Source organism: Camellia sinensis, chromosome 8, assembly GCF_055761805.1.
Source record: "Camellia sinensis isolate YWXY chromosome 8, ASM5576180v1, whole genome shotgun sequence".
In the NCBI taxonomy this organism is placed as follows: domain Eukaryota; kingdom Viridiplantae; phylum Streptophyta; class Magnoliopsida; order Ericales; family Theaceae; genus Camellia; species Camellia sinensis.
The window spans coordinates 170,412,948-170,430,913 of NC_138968.1; the positions used below are offsets into that span (position 1 = coordinate 170,412,948).

General features: G+C 37.0%; 3 protein-coding genes across 3 annotated transcripts; all 3 read right to left on the reverse strand.

The window, feature by feature from the left end:
- Positions 1-747: 747 nt before the first annotated feature.
- Positions 748-6,204, reverse strand: LOC114302161 (tyrosine--tRNA ligase 1, cytoplasmic). Its single transcript, XM_028247153.2, has 10 exons — positions 5,997-6,204; positions 5,728-5,878; positions 4,954-5,243; positions 4,780-4,876; positions 3,334-3,439; positions 3,161-3,243; positions 2,829-2,974; positions 2,447-2,552; positions 1,327-1,386; positions 748-1,065 (listed from the first exon to the last, which is right to left on the reverse strand). The coding sequence occupies exons 1-10, from the start codon at positions 6,092-6,094 to the stop codon at positions 1,045-1,047; spliced, it is 1,158 nt and encodes a 385-aa protein (XP_028102954.1). The 5' UTR covers positions 6,095-6,204; the 3' UTR covers positions 748-1,044.
- A 3,466-nt stretch (positions 6,205-9,670) lies between these two features.
- On the reverse strand, positions 9,671-13,922 carry LOC145797310 (uncharacterized). Its single transcript, XM_082884086.1, has 8 exons — positions 13,689-13,922; positions 13,562-13,591; positions 13,222-13,472; positions 12,766-13,141; positions 12,584-12,670; positions 12,147-12,488; positions 11,966-12,049; positions 9,671-9,741 (listed from the first exon to the last, which is right to left on the reverse strand). The coding sequence occupies exons 1-4, from the start codon at positions 13,918-13,920 to the stop codon at positions 12,923-12,925; spliced, it is 732 nt and encodes a 243-aa protein (XP_082740212.1). The 5' UTR covers positions 13,921-13,922; the 3' UTR covers positions 9,671-9,741; positions 11,966-12,049; positions 12,147-12,488; positions 12,584-12,670; positions 12,766-12,922.
- Positions 13,923-14,069: 147 nt separating this feature from the next.
- LOC145798283 (uncharacterized) lies at positions 14,070-17,671 on the reverse strand. Its single transcript, XM_082885792.1, has 4 exons — positions 17,653-17,671; positions 15,012-16,275; positions 14,823-14,922; positions 14,070-14,746 (listed from the first exon to the last, which is right to left on the reverse strand). The coding sequence occupies exons 1-4, from the start codon at positions 17,669-17,671 to the stop codon at positions 14,096-14,098; spliced, it is 2,034 nt and encodes a 677-aa protein (XP_082741918.1). The 3' UTR covers positions 14,070-14,095.
- Positions 17,672-17,966: the final 295 nt, after the last annotated feature.

The following is a 17,966-nucleotide window of genomic DNA, read 5'->3' on the forward strand; positions in this document are numbered from 1 at the left end:
AAATTTTTTAAACTCTTTCCCTAGGCAATCCTATCATATCATATACATCAAAAGACTTCTAATTTCAGCTGGTAGTTCATTCACCACTAGAATTTCCTCTGGTCGGTCCGCTCCCAACTTGACTAATGCATCAATACGTAAGTTCCCTCTTTGTAGACATGTTAAATTGTGCACTCACATTCTAGCATGATGATCTCGGCGTCCTTCACTGGGCATGCATTTTTATACATTTTTAATGCATGCATCTTTATGCACAAAGTACAAATATTTTAAAGAAAAAATTACGAGTCTGTAGTGTTTTCAAAATAAATTTCAAATCAGTGATAAAAACTTGTCAACATTAATAATGGAAATTATAATCTTTTTCATAATATTGTAATTTTTTCTGGTTTTACCACCAACCCACAATTTTTCCTATTTTAAATTTCTTCACATGTTCCATAAAGAGACATGTTAACAATATCCAAAAATAAATTAATACAAATCTATCAAATTATTCTAATATAATTTTTGCATTTACATACCATTATTCAAAATTAACTTTCCTATCCAGTTATCTTCCTTTAAAAGGAAAGATGTATTACTATCATTTGGGTTCGTCTTACCATGCAAAGAAATAAAAATTATTTGACATAACTTCTGTTCACAACCTGAAAATGCTGATAATATCCAAGAGAATTGAAAAATAAGTTTCACTAAACAGGCCGTTGTCCAAATGATTAAGAATGTCTCCGCTGAACCCAGATGTTTGGAAAGGGATTTACTAAGTAATCTTGGTCGCATCGTTGCCAAGTTCCATAATCAAGTTGTCGAGTTCCATAATACAAAATGTAATCAAATCTAAACGAACTAAAAAGTACTCCATTTATGAGCTATTAAATTAAAGTGTACAGAAAATGAGTCAACGTCTTGTGCCAAGTAGGGACCAAAGGATAAATATAAAAATAAAAATAAAAAGGTGCTGCTTCAAGCAAGAAAAACAAAATTCAATTTAGACCCAAGACAGCCTCCAACAGAAAAAGGTGTTCAGTATTCATGGCCACATCACCTCGTGACTTTGTAACCCTGCATTTAATATAAAATACAAAACATTGATTAGATCAATGCAACAAAAAGATTGGAGAATAAAATAATTTTAAAAAAAAAAATACAGGAATGAAGTTACAATTTTTGAGTTCTTGTAATCTTTTATTTTTTTGGATAGGGAGTTCTTGTACTGTTAATTCAATAAAATTGAAAAATGAACCTTACAATTCATTAAAAATTTATAAAGTAAAAAAACATTTGGGGTACTAAACAAGGCAAAGATACAGAACACATGCGTACCTTAACCCTTTTCAATAGCTCCTTGGCAGCAGGATCATTCTTGAAATGATCACGTACAGGCTGCAGAGTATGAGGAATGTTAAATCATAATGATGGTAATAAAATAGACAAAAAGCAGTCCACCATTGCCCGGTGTATTAGAATAAGAAAAACCATGATCCATCTCTACAGAAACAGGTGACATTTATTTCTAGACCAGGGAAACTGATTCCCCCTCTGAACAATCTAAGACACAATGACACAGATCAATTTGGCAATCTGATTTTTGCAAATACAAGATAACCACAATCAGCCTACTCATCGAGGATGATTACTGCAGTCCATAGATGATATTGTATCCTTCCATGCCAATTTCAAGAGGAATACTTTGAGAGACTTCGAAAGAAATGCAGGGAGTATTAGGGAATATTACTACTTTCATGTTTAATGCTGGTAACAAACAAATAAATTATCACATCAAATGCATGATTTTCCAACTTGCTTGTTTAATGTTGGTATTGGTAACAAACAAATCAATTATTACATTAAATGCATGATTATTACATGACTCTTCAAAATAAATCGGATACTCACGTTGGACAATCGACACTTAGACAAAGGTGTGGAATGTGTCCAATACTCTTCATTGGACAATTCTTATATATGTGTATTTAACACTAACATTATATGTATGTATTATTGTATAATTGTTATAAAATGTGTCAAATGCATTTTTGAATCTCACATAATTGATTAAAAATATAAAAATATGACTATTTTTTGCTGAGTCCGCATACTCTTAAATTTGAGGTTTGATGGGTCGAACATCAAATATGAACCCGCACCCGACACTCGTACCCAAGTCCATGTAACATAGGTTACAAGACAATAATGGAAATAGATAATAGATGGGCTAATTGAGTAGAAAAAAGGTATGACGTGGTGAATCAGCCCAAAATCCTTCAAATCCAGAGCTGGATATAATACAAAAGATCTACAATAAACTAAGCAACAAAAATCATGGATTCAATATTAACTTTTAATTAGGTGAGGACTAAAGACCAAAGCGACCAAATCACCAAAACTGGCAATATGAAACATGAGTCAGAGAGGAAAGAGCAAATCAGAGAAGAAAGAAAACCTGCAATATCTTATTTAATGCTTTTGATAGAGCAGGTTTCAAATCACCAGGATGCAATTGCCCACTTTCATAGTCTGCAACTAGTTCTTCAATATTGTTGAAGGTCCTGAATTTCAAACATGCACACACATACAAAGACAAGGCCATCAACAAAGGGCAATTATGGTCGAGATTTGAGAAGAAATAGAATCATGACACACCAGACAAACACAACAATCTGGCAATTTCAAAGAATTACAATGCTTTGATGGGTAAGTCTGAGAAAGCAGTGGCAGTGGTATCAATGCTGACATATGATCAAAGACTACTTGCATGAATATATGAATGAAATCAAAGAGAGACAAGTAGCTGCCAATACCATCAGAAGTCAAAGATAACTCACTTTTCACCACCATTGTCAGGACCACGTTCAACTTTGAATTCATGAAACCATGGGAAGATAATGTATTTAAGGTATTCCAGGCATGGGTTCCCTTCAACTACCATTGGAGGGCAATATGCCTTCTTTATCTTCAAATTTACTTCAGCCTGCCACAATAATTACATGTTACAATACTTTTATATAATGAACATGCACCAAAAACTAAAAATAAGTCAAATTCCAAATGAGGCTTTTAGTTACAGGCCAGTTCAACACTGAATTCAGTATTCATTAACAAAGACTGCAAAAAAAATGACTCCTTGACATTCCCTTTGTGTAGCACAGTATAATACCTCTTCATCCTCCATAAAGATGGAAGACGATGGATCACTTTTTGACATCTTCTCTTGCCCTTGCTGCAGGCCAGGAAGCATGTCTGCATGTCACAGTAACCAAGAGAAACTAACATCTGATGACAAGGAATATGAACTCAAGTAAAGTAGGAAGAATCATTATAGGGGCATACGGTGAGACAATATGATAGGCTTGTTTTTCCTCTTGATGTCATCACAATACTCTCTCGCAAGGACATTCACTTTCCGCTGATCCATGCCCAGTTGACAGATATCAGCCTGTTGAGATTAACAGATTGTTTATTTATTTGTATTATCAAAATGCAAAATCAACACACCTCTCAAAGTCACCTATAAATCTATGATCAATTGATAATTATTATCTATATGTACAACTTAACCAAGGGAATATCTTACAAAGTAAACTACAATGATACAGATACTTTAGCAAGGAAGTTTATAGTTGTCTCTACCGTCCGGGCTAATGGAAGTAATGAGAGTTCACATTCATACGAGTACCACAAGATGCATATAAAAACATACCAAAATAGAGCTTTTAGTTTCCTTACGTCAAAAGAAATCATAGGAAACAAATCACACGTGTGAACCCAAAAACAAAGACACAAATTAGTTATTCCTTATTTGGTCCTGCTCCAATCTTTTTGCAACAAGCCCTAAACAAGTTAATTATTATTCTCTTGGCAATCGGTCTCCCTTACCATTTGCATTACAAAAAAAAAAAAAAAAAAAAAAAAAGTATATCCCTTTATCTGCAAAGATGACAGAACCTAGGCATCCAAGTAGAATACACCCATACCACAATGTAGTTAACAAAGATGTCATTACAATCACCTCAGCATAAGTACATTTTAGTAGAATTAAAACATTATCACTGCTTGAGTCCTACAAGATTGTACAATTGAATGAAGTGAACACAGATCTTGCAACCTGGGTGGCTGGTTGAGAAGAAGAGGTGAAGGGGATAGGGGCATGTGGTTGGTTGGATTTCTTCCATAGCCAAATTTAAGTATGGAACAAAGTTTTTGAAGGCAATTGCCTAACATGAAGTGTTTTACACCTTGTTGTGAGGAATAAGCATTTCAAATTCTGAAGTTTTTATATTTAGCTTAGCAAATAAATAGAATATTTTATAGTAAAAAAGTTAAAAATTAAATATAAATGTATAAATACATACTCTTCTCACCGAGTTGTCGAACATTTAAAAGCAAAGAAAGAAGCTTGCTATCATTGAAGGTGAGATTATTCAGCTTCTCACTCAAAACCTTAGCTTTGTGCCTTTTTCTTTTTGCTGATCATTTACTTGCTTTTTATCATGGGGTATTGTTACAAAAGATGTTATTCTTGTTATGTTTAAACGTGTACACACTAAATTTAACAATAGTCCAAGGCAAGCTCTCCATATGCATATTTCTCCAATGTTTATAAGCAAAAGATGTACAAGGCGCACTTGACGTGCACACACCAAACTGTTATGCACAAGCCTTTGGAGAGTGTTTGAGGCCAGGCTCAATAATGACTTTCAAAACTTCGGTACTGAAAAGTGCTTGAATCAGCAGCCCAAAGTATATAAACCCATGATCCATAAGAAGAAAAGGTACCTTAAGGAAAAATATATCAGCACATTGCATGCATGGGTAGAGAATTTGGGCTGCCGTTAACTCATCCTGCTCACTGCGGCCCATAATCTGGACACACCTGCAAAGGATCGAATGTTTAGTTGTGCTAGATTGAATTCCCATCCAAGAGAGTACTTCCAATCTAAAATATTCTACCTCATTATCCTAGGAAGCTTGTTCTTTCTTGCAATGTCCATTACAAGAGGCCAGTACTCATGTGCCCGGGAGTTAATTTCTTCCGAAGACCATAAAAATTCCACTTTATCTCCTTGGAGATTTAACCCCACAGCTTTCCAAATCTCAATCATGTACTGTCCAACAGTTTGAATTTTTTTTAAATCCCCCCCCATTTTGTTGTTCAACTGTGCAAACCAATCTGCAATCCAAATTTTTACTTTGCAACCAGCAGAAGTCAGTTTGTTGACACTAATGATCTTCATAACGCCCTGTTCAAAAATAAAATGAAAATGAGAACACACCCAATCAACAAAACTTGTTACCACAGTTTGGAAAACCAAAAATTGAGAGAAAAATTTCAACTTCCAACAAGGCAGGGGAAAAGAGTTTGATTACCACAACAACCAACTTTTTCTAAACACAAATCAACAAATAAATACACATCTCAAGGGACTGCCAGGAAAAATCTAGGATTAAACAAAAAAAAAAATGACGCACTACAACTCAAATAATTTTAAACCAATATACTTCAATCATCTCATCAATAAATTCAAGATTAAACCCAAAAAATAAAAATAAAAAACTCAAAGAATAATCAATTCTAAAATGCAACAAGAACTTTCTAATGACAAAGTGGTTAGCTACATATGAACTAGAGAGTAAAAAATGAGCTTCAGATTACAGTATAATTTCTGAAACTTGCAAATTTTCGAAAAGGGTAGGTGAATATTGATGAGTTTCTGAAGAACAGACCTGGGCAATGTGCATTCGACCGGAGGGTTCAAACCCATCGTAGCAAACAGGTTCGGGCTTCTTGGTGAGAAGGTTTAGCAACTCATCCTCTTGAATACACTCTTCCCCAACACTCCTCACGATCCTGAACTTCTCTTCAACATTCATCAACCTATCACAAACAATTCACCAATTGAACTTTCAATTTCACAATCACACACACACCTCTACACATTCAATTATACGAAACAAACATAGATATATATATACACACAAGTATAGGGACTTACTCGGATGTGGAATTTGACGAATTGGAGGCGGAGACTTGATCGGGAGACGAAATCGAGAGAGATTCCATGGTCTGGGAGGTCGGAGTCTGGGGATCCATGGGAGGCTCTCCTCTCTCTAGGGTTTGATGTGTCGTGGGTTTAGCGATGGAGGGTCAATTAGGGTTTTGGGTAGAAGAGGTGAATTATGAGGAAAGTGGGTGGGCATTTTTGAAGGGTCAGTAGGGTGCGGTCAATAGGTGGCTAATAGGTGACTGCCACGTGTCACGTCCAATGCTATTATTCATTTTTTACTACCTACAATATAAAAATAGAGTGTGCTTTTTATTTTACCTAGCTGACTTGTTTTGACAACTAGATTAAAAGTTAGTTTTTTATTTTTTTGAGTTTTTTTTTATTACATCATTTATTTATTTTTTTGTATATTTTTTAAAAAAATTAAAAAGAAATTAAAAAATATTAATTTTTAACTTACTTTTTAAAATAAGCTTATTTTTTGACATTATTTTTTTTATTTTACATATTTATTAGTTTAAAGAGTCTCACAATACTCTTCAAATAAAATTAGCTTATAAGAATCTTGTATTATTCTTTTAGATGGTTTACAAGAATCTGTTCTTGAAGCTTTGATAAGGAGAAAAATGCTAGATGCAACTAAACTATGTGTTTATCCAAAATTAAGAACATTATAATACTTTAAAAAAGAATCATAACACGAAAGAATAAATTATATTCAGATTTTTAAAATTTGAAAATTTTCCTGTAGAGATAAAATATAGATGGGATTGTGTGTAAAATTATTCTACAATAATTTTGTTAGAATATCGACCGTACTAGTTAATTTGTTAGGATAAATAAAATAGCATAAAATAAATTATAATAGGTAACAAATATTTTTTAAAAAGTCCCTTGGAAATGCTCTTTGAGATAAAATTATATGCCTAAATTAATTGTTTAAAAAATATAGTAAAAGTGAGTCCCAATTTTAGGCATTGATAGTTTGGTAAATTAGTGAGTGCATAATTATTGTAATAGATATGTTAAAGTTTATTTGAAAAAAATATAATTTATTTTAATGCATTTTATAGTAATAAAATTTAAAAATATTTCTGTCACCTTACTCTTTCTCTTTTACTTCTCTTTCTCCTCTTAAAAAAATAATTTTTTTTTTTTTAATTCTGAAATCAAATTCTAAGAAAAACATATAAATCATTTAAATTTTTTACTATACTCATAGTTTTTTAAGCTATATTTAAATTATGAATTTAAATAAAAACTTGAAAAATGTATGAATAATGTAAATAAAATATGAATTAATTTATTTCCTTAAATAGCAGCTTTTTTTCACATTACAAATAGTGGTTGGGCCCAGGCTAGATCCAAATCCATGATAGGACTTGAGGGGATTGGGCCATGGGAATTAATGATGGGATCTAGAAATGGGCCTAGGCCCAGTGGTTGGGTTGTCACTTCTACAAAATAGGGGACCATCTACAGAGCCCATGTGACACATCTATGTACTTTGTGCTTCCCAGCACCCAAACAGCCTCATTGTCAGAAATGATTTTTTTCTAGTGTTATTACTTAGGCCTCGTTTGCTAAGTGATTTTTTTAGTTAAAAAGTCAAAAAGTCATTAAAAAAATCAAAAAATTAACAATTTATACTAAAAAGTTAAATATTTTATTCTCTCTACTTTTTACACATTTTTTTGTAAAAAATCAAAAAGTCATTCCAAACATACTATTTTTTTATATCACATTTTAATCAAAAAATCAAAAAATTACTAAAAAATGCTATTCCCAAACTAGGCCTTAGTACAATACTCACAATTTTAAAGAAAATGAGCGAGAGCACTAATTAGTGCTATCACTAATGATGTGGCAGTAGGCCCTACCAGGAATGATTTGATGTTTTGGCCTTGGTGTTATATTTTTTTTCTTTTTTTATTGAGTGCCATGTCATTAGTGGTCTTTTTAGAGCTCCAAAATTAGTGGTCTCTATCATTGTTGCAATTTTAAAATGTACAATTGCTCTCTCTTGTGGCTTCAATTGGCTTCTGTAGAATTTTATGCATCTCCATTTTAAGCATGTGTCTCTTCATCAATATTCTCACCATAGATTTTCCTTTCCAATTATTAGAAATCTATATTATTGAAAGTGATATGACACTTTATGTTCATTAGATTTCCAACATTTTTTCATATTTCATAAATCAACATTACTCTCACAGTACACATTGATATGAAAATTAATATCTTACCCGTTACTACAATATTTCAAAGTATGTGACTCATATTTATTTGAATTTCACACAAATAACTTTGTTTGGTGCAATTTATAATCAAGATTATTTGTAACATTTTCAGGGCCGGCCCTGCCCTAAGGCAGGTAAGACTTGTGCCTTAGGCCCCATATTTTGGCTCAAAAATAGGGCCCCTAAATTTAAAAAATTGTTATAGGTTCAACTTTTTTTTTTTTTTTGTTTTAAGATCAATTTAAAGGGCCCCAAATGTTTTATTGGGCCCATGTATAATTTAGCCCATATTTATTTATAAATGTGTTTGGCCCATATTTATTAAAATGAAAATATATAAATAAATAAATAAAAAAACAATAGGGCCCCTAAATTTGGTAAAACATATAAACATATATAACATAGGGCCCCTAAATTTGGCCCAAAAATAGGGCCCCTAAATTTGGTAAAATATTATAGGCTCAATGTTTTTTTTTTTTTGGTTTTAGGATCAATTTAAAGGGCCCCAAAATATTTTTTTTGGTCCATGTATGATTTACTCCATATTTATTTATAAGTGTAGTTTGGTCCATATTTATTAAAACGAAAATATATATTAAAAAAAAAGTGTTTGGGCTCAAGAAAAATAATACATACACTACAGGAAAACGTGTTTTTTGCGACGGCAAAACGCCGTCGCAAATGGTCCGTTAGCCGTCGCCAATACCTTTTGCGACGGTAAGTTGGCTTTTAGCGACGGCAAAGGGGGGTCGCGACAGGGGGGGTTGCAAAAGGGATTTAGCGACGGTAGGTGCCGTCGCCATTGTTTTTTGCGACGGGAGGATGTCTTTTTTGCGACGGTAATTTTCTGTCGCCAATAACCCAGGAAAATCTGACTTTTTGCGACGGCTAAGTATTTCCGTCGCTAAAAAAGGTTTTTGAGACGGCAAAAAGCCGTCGCTAAAAGTGTGGTAGCCTATACTATTGCCGACGGTAAGCTGAGCCGTCGCTAAAGGTTTTAGTTTAAATTAAATTACTAGCTTTTGCGACAGGATGTCTGCCGTCGCAAAAGCCTCCAAAAATGTTTTTGCGACGGCTTATTATGCCGTCTCAAAAAATTAAAAAAAAAAAAAAAAACCTGCTGGAAAATTATTAAAAAAATAAAAATAACCTGTATTAAATGAAAAATAACTATAAAAAAATCCAAAAATTAAATTTATAATATAAATACATACATAAATAAAAGTTGACAAATAATAAAAATTCATAATGTTGTTCCATTCATAACAATACAGAAATAAAAATGCATAAAAACAAAAATTATGCCACTACATAATGTCGCATACTACATACACAATGTTATTCACAAATTTAAATAACATAAATCAAAATCAAAACCAAAAGTTTTCGTCTTGATGTTATTCACAAGTTTGCGACGGGTTAAAAAAAAAAAGTTGGTAATAATCTTTGTACGCCCACATTCCACAAGAAGCAAGCTGCTACTCAGGAAATATCTGAAAAAAAACAAGATAAAAATAATTAATAACCATATAATGGTGTTAATATTTTAATTACAGAAAAATATAAAAAAAAATTGACTACTATATAATTAGAAAGATAGTTTAGTAAATAATTTCGACTAGACCGAAATCCGGCTATAACTCCCAAACCGGGAACCCGTTTCGAGCCCCGTCTTCTCCCACAAGTCTCTCGTGCCTAGGCGGACGCGTGTGCCAAGTTTCGTGCTAAAGCGACGCCGTTTGGTGATTTTGGAGCATTAACGCCTCGAATTCAAGTTTCTTAAGGAACTAGTTTGCCTAAAGTGAAATCCGGCTCTAACTCCCAAACCGGGAACCCGATTCGAGCCCCGTCTTCTCCCACAAGTCTCTCGTGCCTAGGTGGTCGCGTGTGCCAAGTTTCGTGCTCAACCGACGCCGTTTGGTGATTTTGGGGCGTTAACGCCTCGAATTCAAGTTTCTTAAGGAACTAGTTTGCCTAAAGTGAAATCCGGCTCTAACTCCCAAACCGGGAACCCGATTCGAGCCCCGTCTTCTCCCACAAGTCACTCGTGCCTAGGCGGCCGCGTGTGCCAAGTTTCGTGCTCAACCGACGCCGTTTGGTGATTTTGGGGCGTTAACGCCTCGAATTCAAGTTTCTTAAGGAACTAGTTTGCCTAAAGTGAAATCCGGCTCTAACTCCCAAACCGGGAACCCGATTCGAGCCCCGTCTTCTCTCACAAGTCACTCGTGCCTAGGCGGCCGCGTGTGCCAAGTTTCGTGCTCAAGCGACGCCGTTTGGTGATTTTGGGGCGTTAACGCCTCGAATTCAAGTTTCTTAAGGAACTAGTTTGCCTAAAGTGAAATCCGGCTCTAACTCCCAAACCGGGAACCCGATTCGAGCCCCGTCTTCTCCCACAAGTCACTCGTGCCTAGGCGGCCGCGTGTGCCAAGTTTCGTGCTCAACCGACGCCGTTTGGTGATTTTGGGGCGTTAACGCCTCGAATTCAAGTTTCTTAAGGAACTAGTTTGCCTAAAGTGAAATCCGGCTCTAACTCCCAAACCGGGAACCCGATTCGAGCCCCGTCTTCTCCCACAAGTCACTCGTGCCTAGGCGGCCGCGTGTGCCAAGTTTCGTGCTCAACCGACGCCGTTTGGTGATTTTGGGGCGTTAACGCCTCGAATTCAAGTTTCTTAAGGAACTAGTTTGCCTAAAGTGAAATCCGGCTCTAACTCCCAAACCGGGAACCCGATTCGAGCCCCGTCTTCTCCCACAAGTCACTCGTGCCTAGGCGGCCGCGTGTGCCAAGTTTCGTGCTCAAGCGACGCCGTTTGGTGATTTTGGGGCGTTAACGCCTCGAATTCAAGTTTCTTAAGGAACTAGTTTGCCAAAAGTGAAATCCGGCTCTAACTCCCAAACCGGGAACCCGATTCGAGCCCCGTCTTCTCCCATAAGTCACTCGTGCCTAGGCGGCCGCGTGTGCCAAGTTTCGTGCTCAACCGACGCCGTTTGGTGATTTTGGGGCGTTAACGCCTCGAATTCAAGTTTCTTAAGGAACTAGTTTGCCTAAAGTGAAATCCGGCTCTAACTCCCAAACCGGGAACCCGATTCGAGCCCCGTCTTCTCTCACAAGTCACTCGTGCCTAGGCGGCCGCGTGTGCCAAGTTTCGTGCTCAAGCGACGCCGTTTGGTGATTTTGGGGCGTTAACGCCTCGAATTCAAGTTTCTTAAGGAACTAGTTTGCCAAAAGTGAAATCCGGCTCTAACTCCCAAACCGGGAACCCGATTCGAGCCCCGTCTTCTCCCAGAAGTCACTCGTGTCTAGGCGGCCGCGTGTGCCAAGTTTCGTGCTCAACCAACGCCGTTTGGTGATTTTGGGGCGTTATCGCCTCGAATTCAAGTTTCTTAAGGAACTAGTTTGCCTAAAGTGAAATCCGGCTCTAACTCCCAAACCGGGAACCCGATTCGAGCCCCGTCTTCTCCCACAAGTCACTCGTGCCTAGGCGGCCGCGTGTGCCAAGTTTCGTGCTCAACCGACGCCGTTTGGTGATTTTGGGGCGTTAACGCCTCGAATTCAAGTTTCTTAAGGAACTAGTTTGCCTAAAGTGAAATCCGGCTCTAACTCCCAAACCGAGAACCCGATTCGAGCCCCGTCTTCTCCCACAAGTCTCTCTTTAACTTAGAATGTCTCAATTATGCAAAGATACATTTTAGCTTAGAATGCAAAGATACATTTTATACCTGATCTTCTGGTGGTGGTGTATATGGATTCTCGTCTTCTGCAGATTCCCTAAATGCCCGGTGGCCACTCGATGCATCAGGAACCTGTGATAGTCAATACATAATGTGGTAATCATATTCGATTTTTATACATAATCTTGTGTGAAAATTGAACAATCAAACAATTTAATTTATATCGAACCTGTCTATTGGGATCCACACTTGCCCCCTGTGACACTAAGGCCATCATCTCAGCTCTCATCTGCTGTAAATGTGTAGAGAACTCTGCTCGCAGCTCCTCCCTCAACTCATCCCTTAGCTCTGCACGAACCTTCTGCGTGATCTGATCAATAGTCGATGGCTGGGGTGTTGATTGTGATGGCCCAGCACCATCTTTATACACCGCTCTTCGAGGCACAATTCTCCCGTATGTGCGACAATATCCATGTCCGTCATGACCTATCAACTCATGGAAAATGGCATTCCTAGCCTCCAAAGTCCGACCATCCTCAGGTAGCATAGAGAGTTGACGATTAAACTCATCCTGTATTGAATAAGACATATAAGTATATGCCAAATTAAGATGGTTGACACACAAAAAGTAAACTTTAAATACAATCAAAGGTGTTTGGAAACTACCAAGGTCTGAATAACCTCTGGGTCATCTACTCTACGTGTCATAAGCCAAACATTCATCTTATCAGTAGACTCCCCCTTACTGGTCATCTGCATTTTTTTAGAAATATGAAAATTAGAATGTAAATAATTTGTAAATATACAATGTTTATTTATATACAAAAATATAACAATAAAATGTAAACCTCATGCCGTATCTGAGAGAAAGTAGTACGCCCTGTGGTATGAGCTATGCCGTGAGCTCGCCGATTTTTAGCGTTCCTACTTGCGATTTTCTATAACAGGTTCGACAAATGTGAGTATGTAAATATGATTTGTATGTTTACATATCATAAATATAACTTATTTGTATACCTCAGCATCAGAAGTACGCCAATACTCCACAAGTTCTTCCCACTGGCATGGCACAATGTGCATAGGAACATCATCCTTCAGATTAGGATCAGAACTTCTAGGCTTGAAATACTTTGCCTTAAGCTTGTTCTTGTGATCCTTCCATATGCTGTTGCAGTTTTTCATGCAGATTGGCTTGTACTCCTCTGGACATATATTCAAATTGTCCTATAAAACACAATTTCAAAGTTTAAATAATAATAACACAATTTTGGAATTCAAATTTGTGGACAAAAATATACTTTTACCTTCACATCCTTCCAGATAGCATCAATAATATCATCAGGCACATTGTTCCAGTCAAGAAAAGTAAGAGGAACAATGTTACCATTCCGCACAATAATGCCAAGTTGAGTAGTTAACTTAGCCACGTTATCCCCTATTGGACAGTAATTTCCATCAAATTGTATGTCTAGCTTTTTACCAGTACCCCACTCTTTAATGCCCTTGGCACATCCTCTACCACGCCTAGTCGAGGTTGATGAAGAACTAACATGACCTGTGAGATACAATAACAATAAACAATATGCAATGGTAATAAACAAATGCAAATTTAAATAATGTGAATACAAATCATATCACATAAACCTGAGGTGGGCTGTGAAGAAGTCGAAGGGTCTGCAAAATACAATGAGAATAAACAAGTTATATATAATGAGCATAAATAAATGTATGTTTAAATAATTCTCATACAAATCAAAGAAAATTTATATACCTGCGGATGGCTCATAAGCTGATGATGATAGCTGCAGTGGTGGCACTGATGGTGGACGCACCGATGGTAGGCGTGGAGGCTGAGTACATGGTAGCTGCTGTGGTGTCACTAAAGGCCCCTCCGATAGTGGCCGATGTGATGCCTCCTCTGATGGTGTTGCTACTGATGTCCTGTTATGTAGCACATCAGACATCATGCGCCGGGGATGATCAGGCTTCCTCTTCCTTCCCATAATAATCTGCAAGCAATATAACATTAATTGACATTAGAAACATAGACAATGGTTTGTTGTCAACTATAATATGACATTAATTGAACTAATACAATTATAAAGACAAAGTAAATTAAGAAATTGATGATTAACTACAACCTTGGCCTTAATTGAATTACTAATGTTTCCATCACTATCAGCCTATTTGAACATCAACTGTTTCCCCTTCTGCGGCTTCCCTCACCCAACCAACTTCTTCATCACGAAGCATTATATTTTCTTCCAATTGTTGGCTCATGTATGGCTCGATTTGTGGATCAGTCGAACTCATATCAAATAAACCTCTTTGAGACATCTTCACCACGACTTGCCAGTCTGGTTGTAACGGGTCTGCAACATACCAAACTTGCTCTGCTTGGGACGCCAAGATGAAAGGTTCATTGGTAATTCGATCATCTCGGTACAACAAATGATTGAAGTTCACCAACGTGAAATTGAAGACATCTTCTTTCTTTCCGTGAATGTTGTCAATCCAATCACACTTAAACAACACATGTTTCTTCTCATTGGAATATCGAATCTCAACAATATCTGTCAATTGTCCATAATAGTACACAGACCCCACACGAGGATTCTTGTCTTTTCGACTAGCATAACTTATGGTATCTGCCTTCAAAGCTACACCACAATTTTGTGTGGCTCGACGATCATCCATGGCCTTTACTCGATACCGAAACCCATTCAGTATATACCCGTTGAACCTCCTTGCCAAGTTATGAGGACCATTTGCCAATAGAATAATCTCTTCAGAAAATATGACATCAGTAGTCCTTCGCAAAGTTTGGACCTATTTTACACGAAAATGTAAAATTTAAAATGTAGTTCGACTTAAGTAACTAGAATCTATAGAGTTAAATACATACATGTTCCTTGAACCAAATGTGAAAAGTTTCAAAATGTTCACGCCGAAGCTGATGATCGTCAACACGAGGCATTTTGAGCTTAAGTACTTCAAGGTGTTCGCTGTGTAGATTGAAATTTTAGCAATACAAAAAATTTTGTAGAAAATTCAATAAAACATAATAAAATATTGAGTGAGTGACTTAACCTACTTTATGAATGGTTGAACCGCGCTTGTATTGAATAAGATGTACCGATGAGCTTGTACCCAAGAAGTATTATCAAGATAAAAGCTTGTGTTTTCACCAATAGCATGACCCAAATTATCAGCACCACTATAGTTCCTCACGGGTCGACTAGATTTGGTTTCCACATCATTGAGATATTGTGCACAAAAATTCAGGCATTCTTCCATAAGATATCCTTTAGCAATTGATCCTTCAGGATGAGCTCTATTACGCACGTATTGCTTCAAAGTAAGAAGATACCTCTCAATTGGATACATCCATCGAAACTGAATCGCTCCACCCAATAAGGCTTCATCAGCTAGATGTATAGGCAAGTGCTCCATTATATCAAAAAAACTCGGAGGAAATATTTTCTCTAGATGACAAAGTGTTATAGCGATACGATCTTGAATATATTGCAAATCCGTCGCACGATTCACTTTTGAACACAATTGTCTAAAGAAATTGCTCAATTCAATCAAGGGTTCAATTACATTCTTCGGTAACGATCTTCGAATAGCCAATGGAATAAGTTGTTGCATCAGAATATGACTATCGTGGCTCTTAAGACCCCCAATACTTCTATCATGTGAGCGCACACGACGTGATATATTGGATGAATAGCCGTCGGGAACTCTTACTTCCTTCAACACTTTCAAGAACAAATCTTTCTCATCCTTGGTCATTGTGAATTGTGCTGCTGGTAAATAGGCTTTATTCGACCCTCTTAACTGCAAATGTAGGGGTTTTCTAATATTCATATCTTGTAAATCACGCCGAGCATTAACGCCATCCTTCGATTTTCCTGCAACCCCTAATATTGTCCACAACACATTGTCACAAACATTCTTCTCTATATGCATCACATCGAGGTTGTGTCTTATTAGATTGTGCTCCCAATATGGCAATTCATAAAAGATACTCTTTTTCTTCCAACTGTGGGTGCGATGTCCAGCTTTCTCCTTCTCTACCTGTCTCCTATGCCTCTCCTTAAGGTCATCCCTCTTGTACTGGGTTAAAATACCCTCAGATTCTAATTGTAGCAACATCTCAGTTCCAGACAACAATTTGGGTTTGAGTCGGACTTCCCGAGTACCATCAAATGATACTTTATCCTTCCGGAATTTATGGCCAGTAGGTAAAAATCTGCGATGACCCAAGTATGATTGTTTCCTACTATGCTTCAACCAACACGATGTAGTTTCCTTATTGCAACAAGGACATGCATATTCCCCTTTAGTGCTCCATCCTGACAAGTTTGCGTATGCAGGAAAATCACTAATTGTCCACAGTAAAGCTGCATGCATTTGAAACATTTGATTTGTTGATGCATCAAATGTTGACACACCCTCATTCCATAGTTCTTTCAACTCCTCAATCAACGGTTGCATGTACACATCAATCTTGTCACCAGGTCCTTTTGGGCCGTCAATAAGCACGGCTAAAATTAGAAATGGTTGCTTCATGCACATCCATGGCGGCAAGTTGTATGGAACGAGCACAACAGGCCAAGTGCTATGAACTATGTTCATCGTTCTGAATGGGTTAAAACCATCAGATGCTAAGCCAAGCCTTACACTTCGGCAATCATTGCTAAACTAAATATTCCGACGGTCAAAATCTTTCCATGCAAGGGAGTCAGCAGGATGCCTGAAGACACCATCATCAGTTCGTTCCTCTGCATGCCATCTCATTAACTTGGCCGTCTTGGATGACATAAACAACCTCTGCAACCTTGGCTTTAAAGGAAAATACCTCATCTGTTTTGCAGCTATTCGTTTGCCACCTTTGTTAAGACCATTTGAACCACCATCACCATTTGATTTCCATCTACAACTGTTGCATATGACACATTTATCAAGATTGACGTCCTCGTTTCGAAACAACATGCAACTGTTGGGACATGCATCCCACGTCTCATACGTGAAGCCCAAATCTGTTGTGACCTTTTGAGCTTTATAATATGAGTCCGGGAGTTTCACACCCAACGGGAACGCCTCATTCAATAACTCAAGCAGCATGTCAACAGACTTGTCTGTCCACTGATTAAGCACCTTCAAATGTAAAAGTCGAACAATGAATGACAAAGATGTGAACTTCTGACAACCCGGATACAATTCACTTTGTGCATCTTGAAGAAGTTTGAAATAGTTTGCAGTCTCTGCATTTGGACCGAGCTGGGGTTCAAATGCATGGGGATCAGGCCCCTGTGGTTCATCACCCTCAACACTTGTATCGGCATGTGGATTTCCCATAGCCCCTTGTATCATTCCAATCATATCATCCCCAATGTCTGAATTAGCTAATGTTTCATTCTCTCGATTACCATGCAGAGATACGTAAGATTCTCCATGATTAATCCAATGTTTGTATTTTTTAAAAAAACCATTCAAAATCAGATGCTCCCGTACACCCTCTCGTACAAAATAGTATCGATTCTCACACTTCCTACACGGACAACTGATCATCGAACCTTCAACCCTATTGGTGTAGGCAAACACAAGGAATTCATCAATCCCATTAATGTATTCGCTCGACATCCTATTTGGAAAATCGATCCAACTCTTATCCATCATCTGTACACATCCACAAAAATATCTCATCAAAGTAACTCTAAATATAATACCAACGTATTCATGTACCATGATACCTATCCATCCAATTTCTCTGAAATAGGTAGGTAGTCTTATCCTAGTTAATTATTTATCGATTTAATAGGAGAACATAAAAAATGATATAATTTCATACTTTCTGAGTCATAACTTAAAAAATAAATAAATCATAACCAAACACCACATGAGACACAAGTTGCACCTTAGGATTTCTATTCCATAGAAAGATTTTGTCAATTATCAAAAAGTTGAAATTGCAATATTCAAAGGAAACAACCAGGTAGTTCAAAACCAATATAGACGGATCACAAAACGAAATAGGAGTACC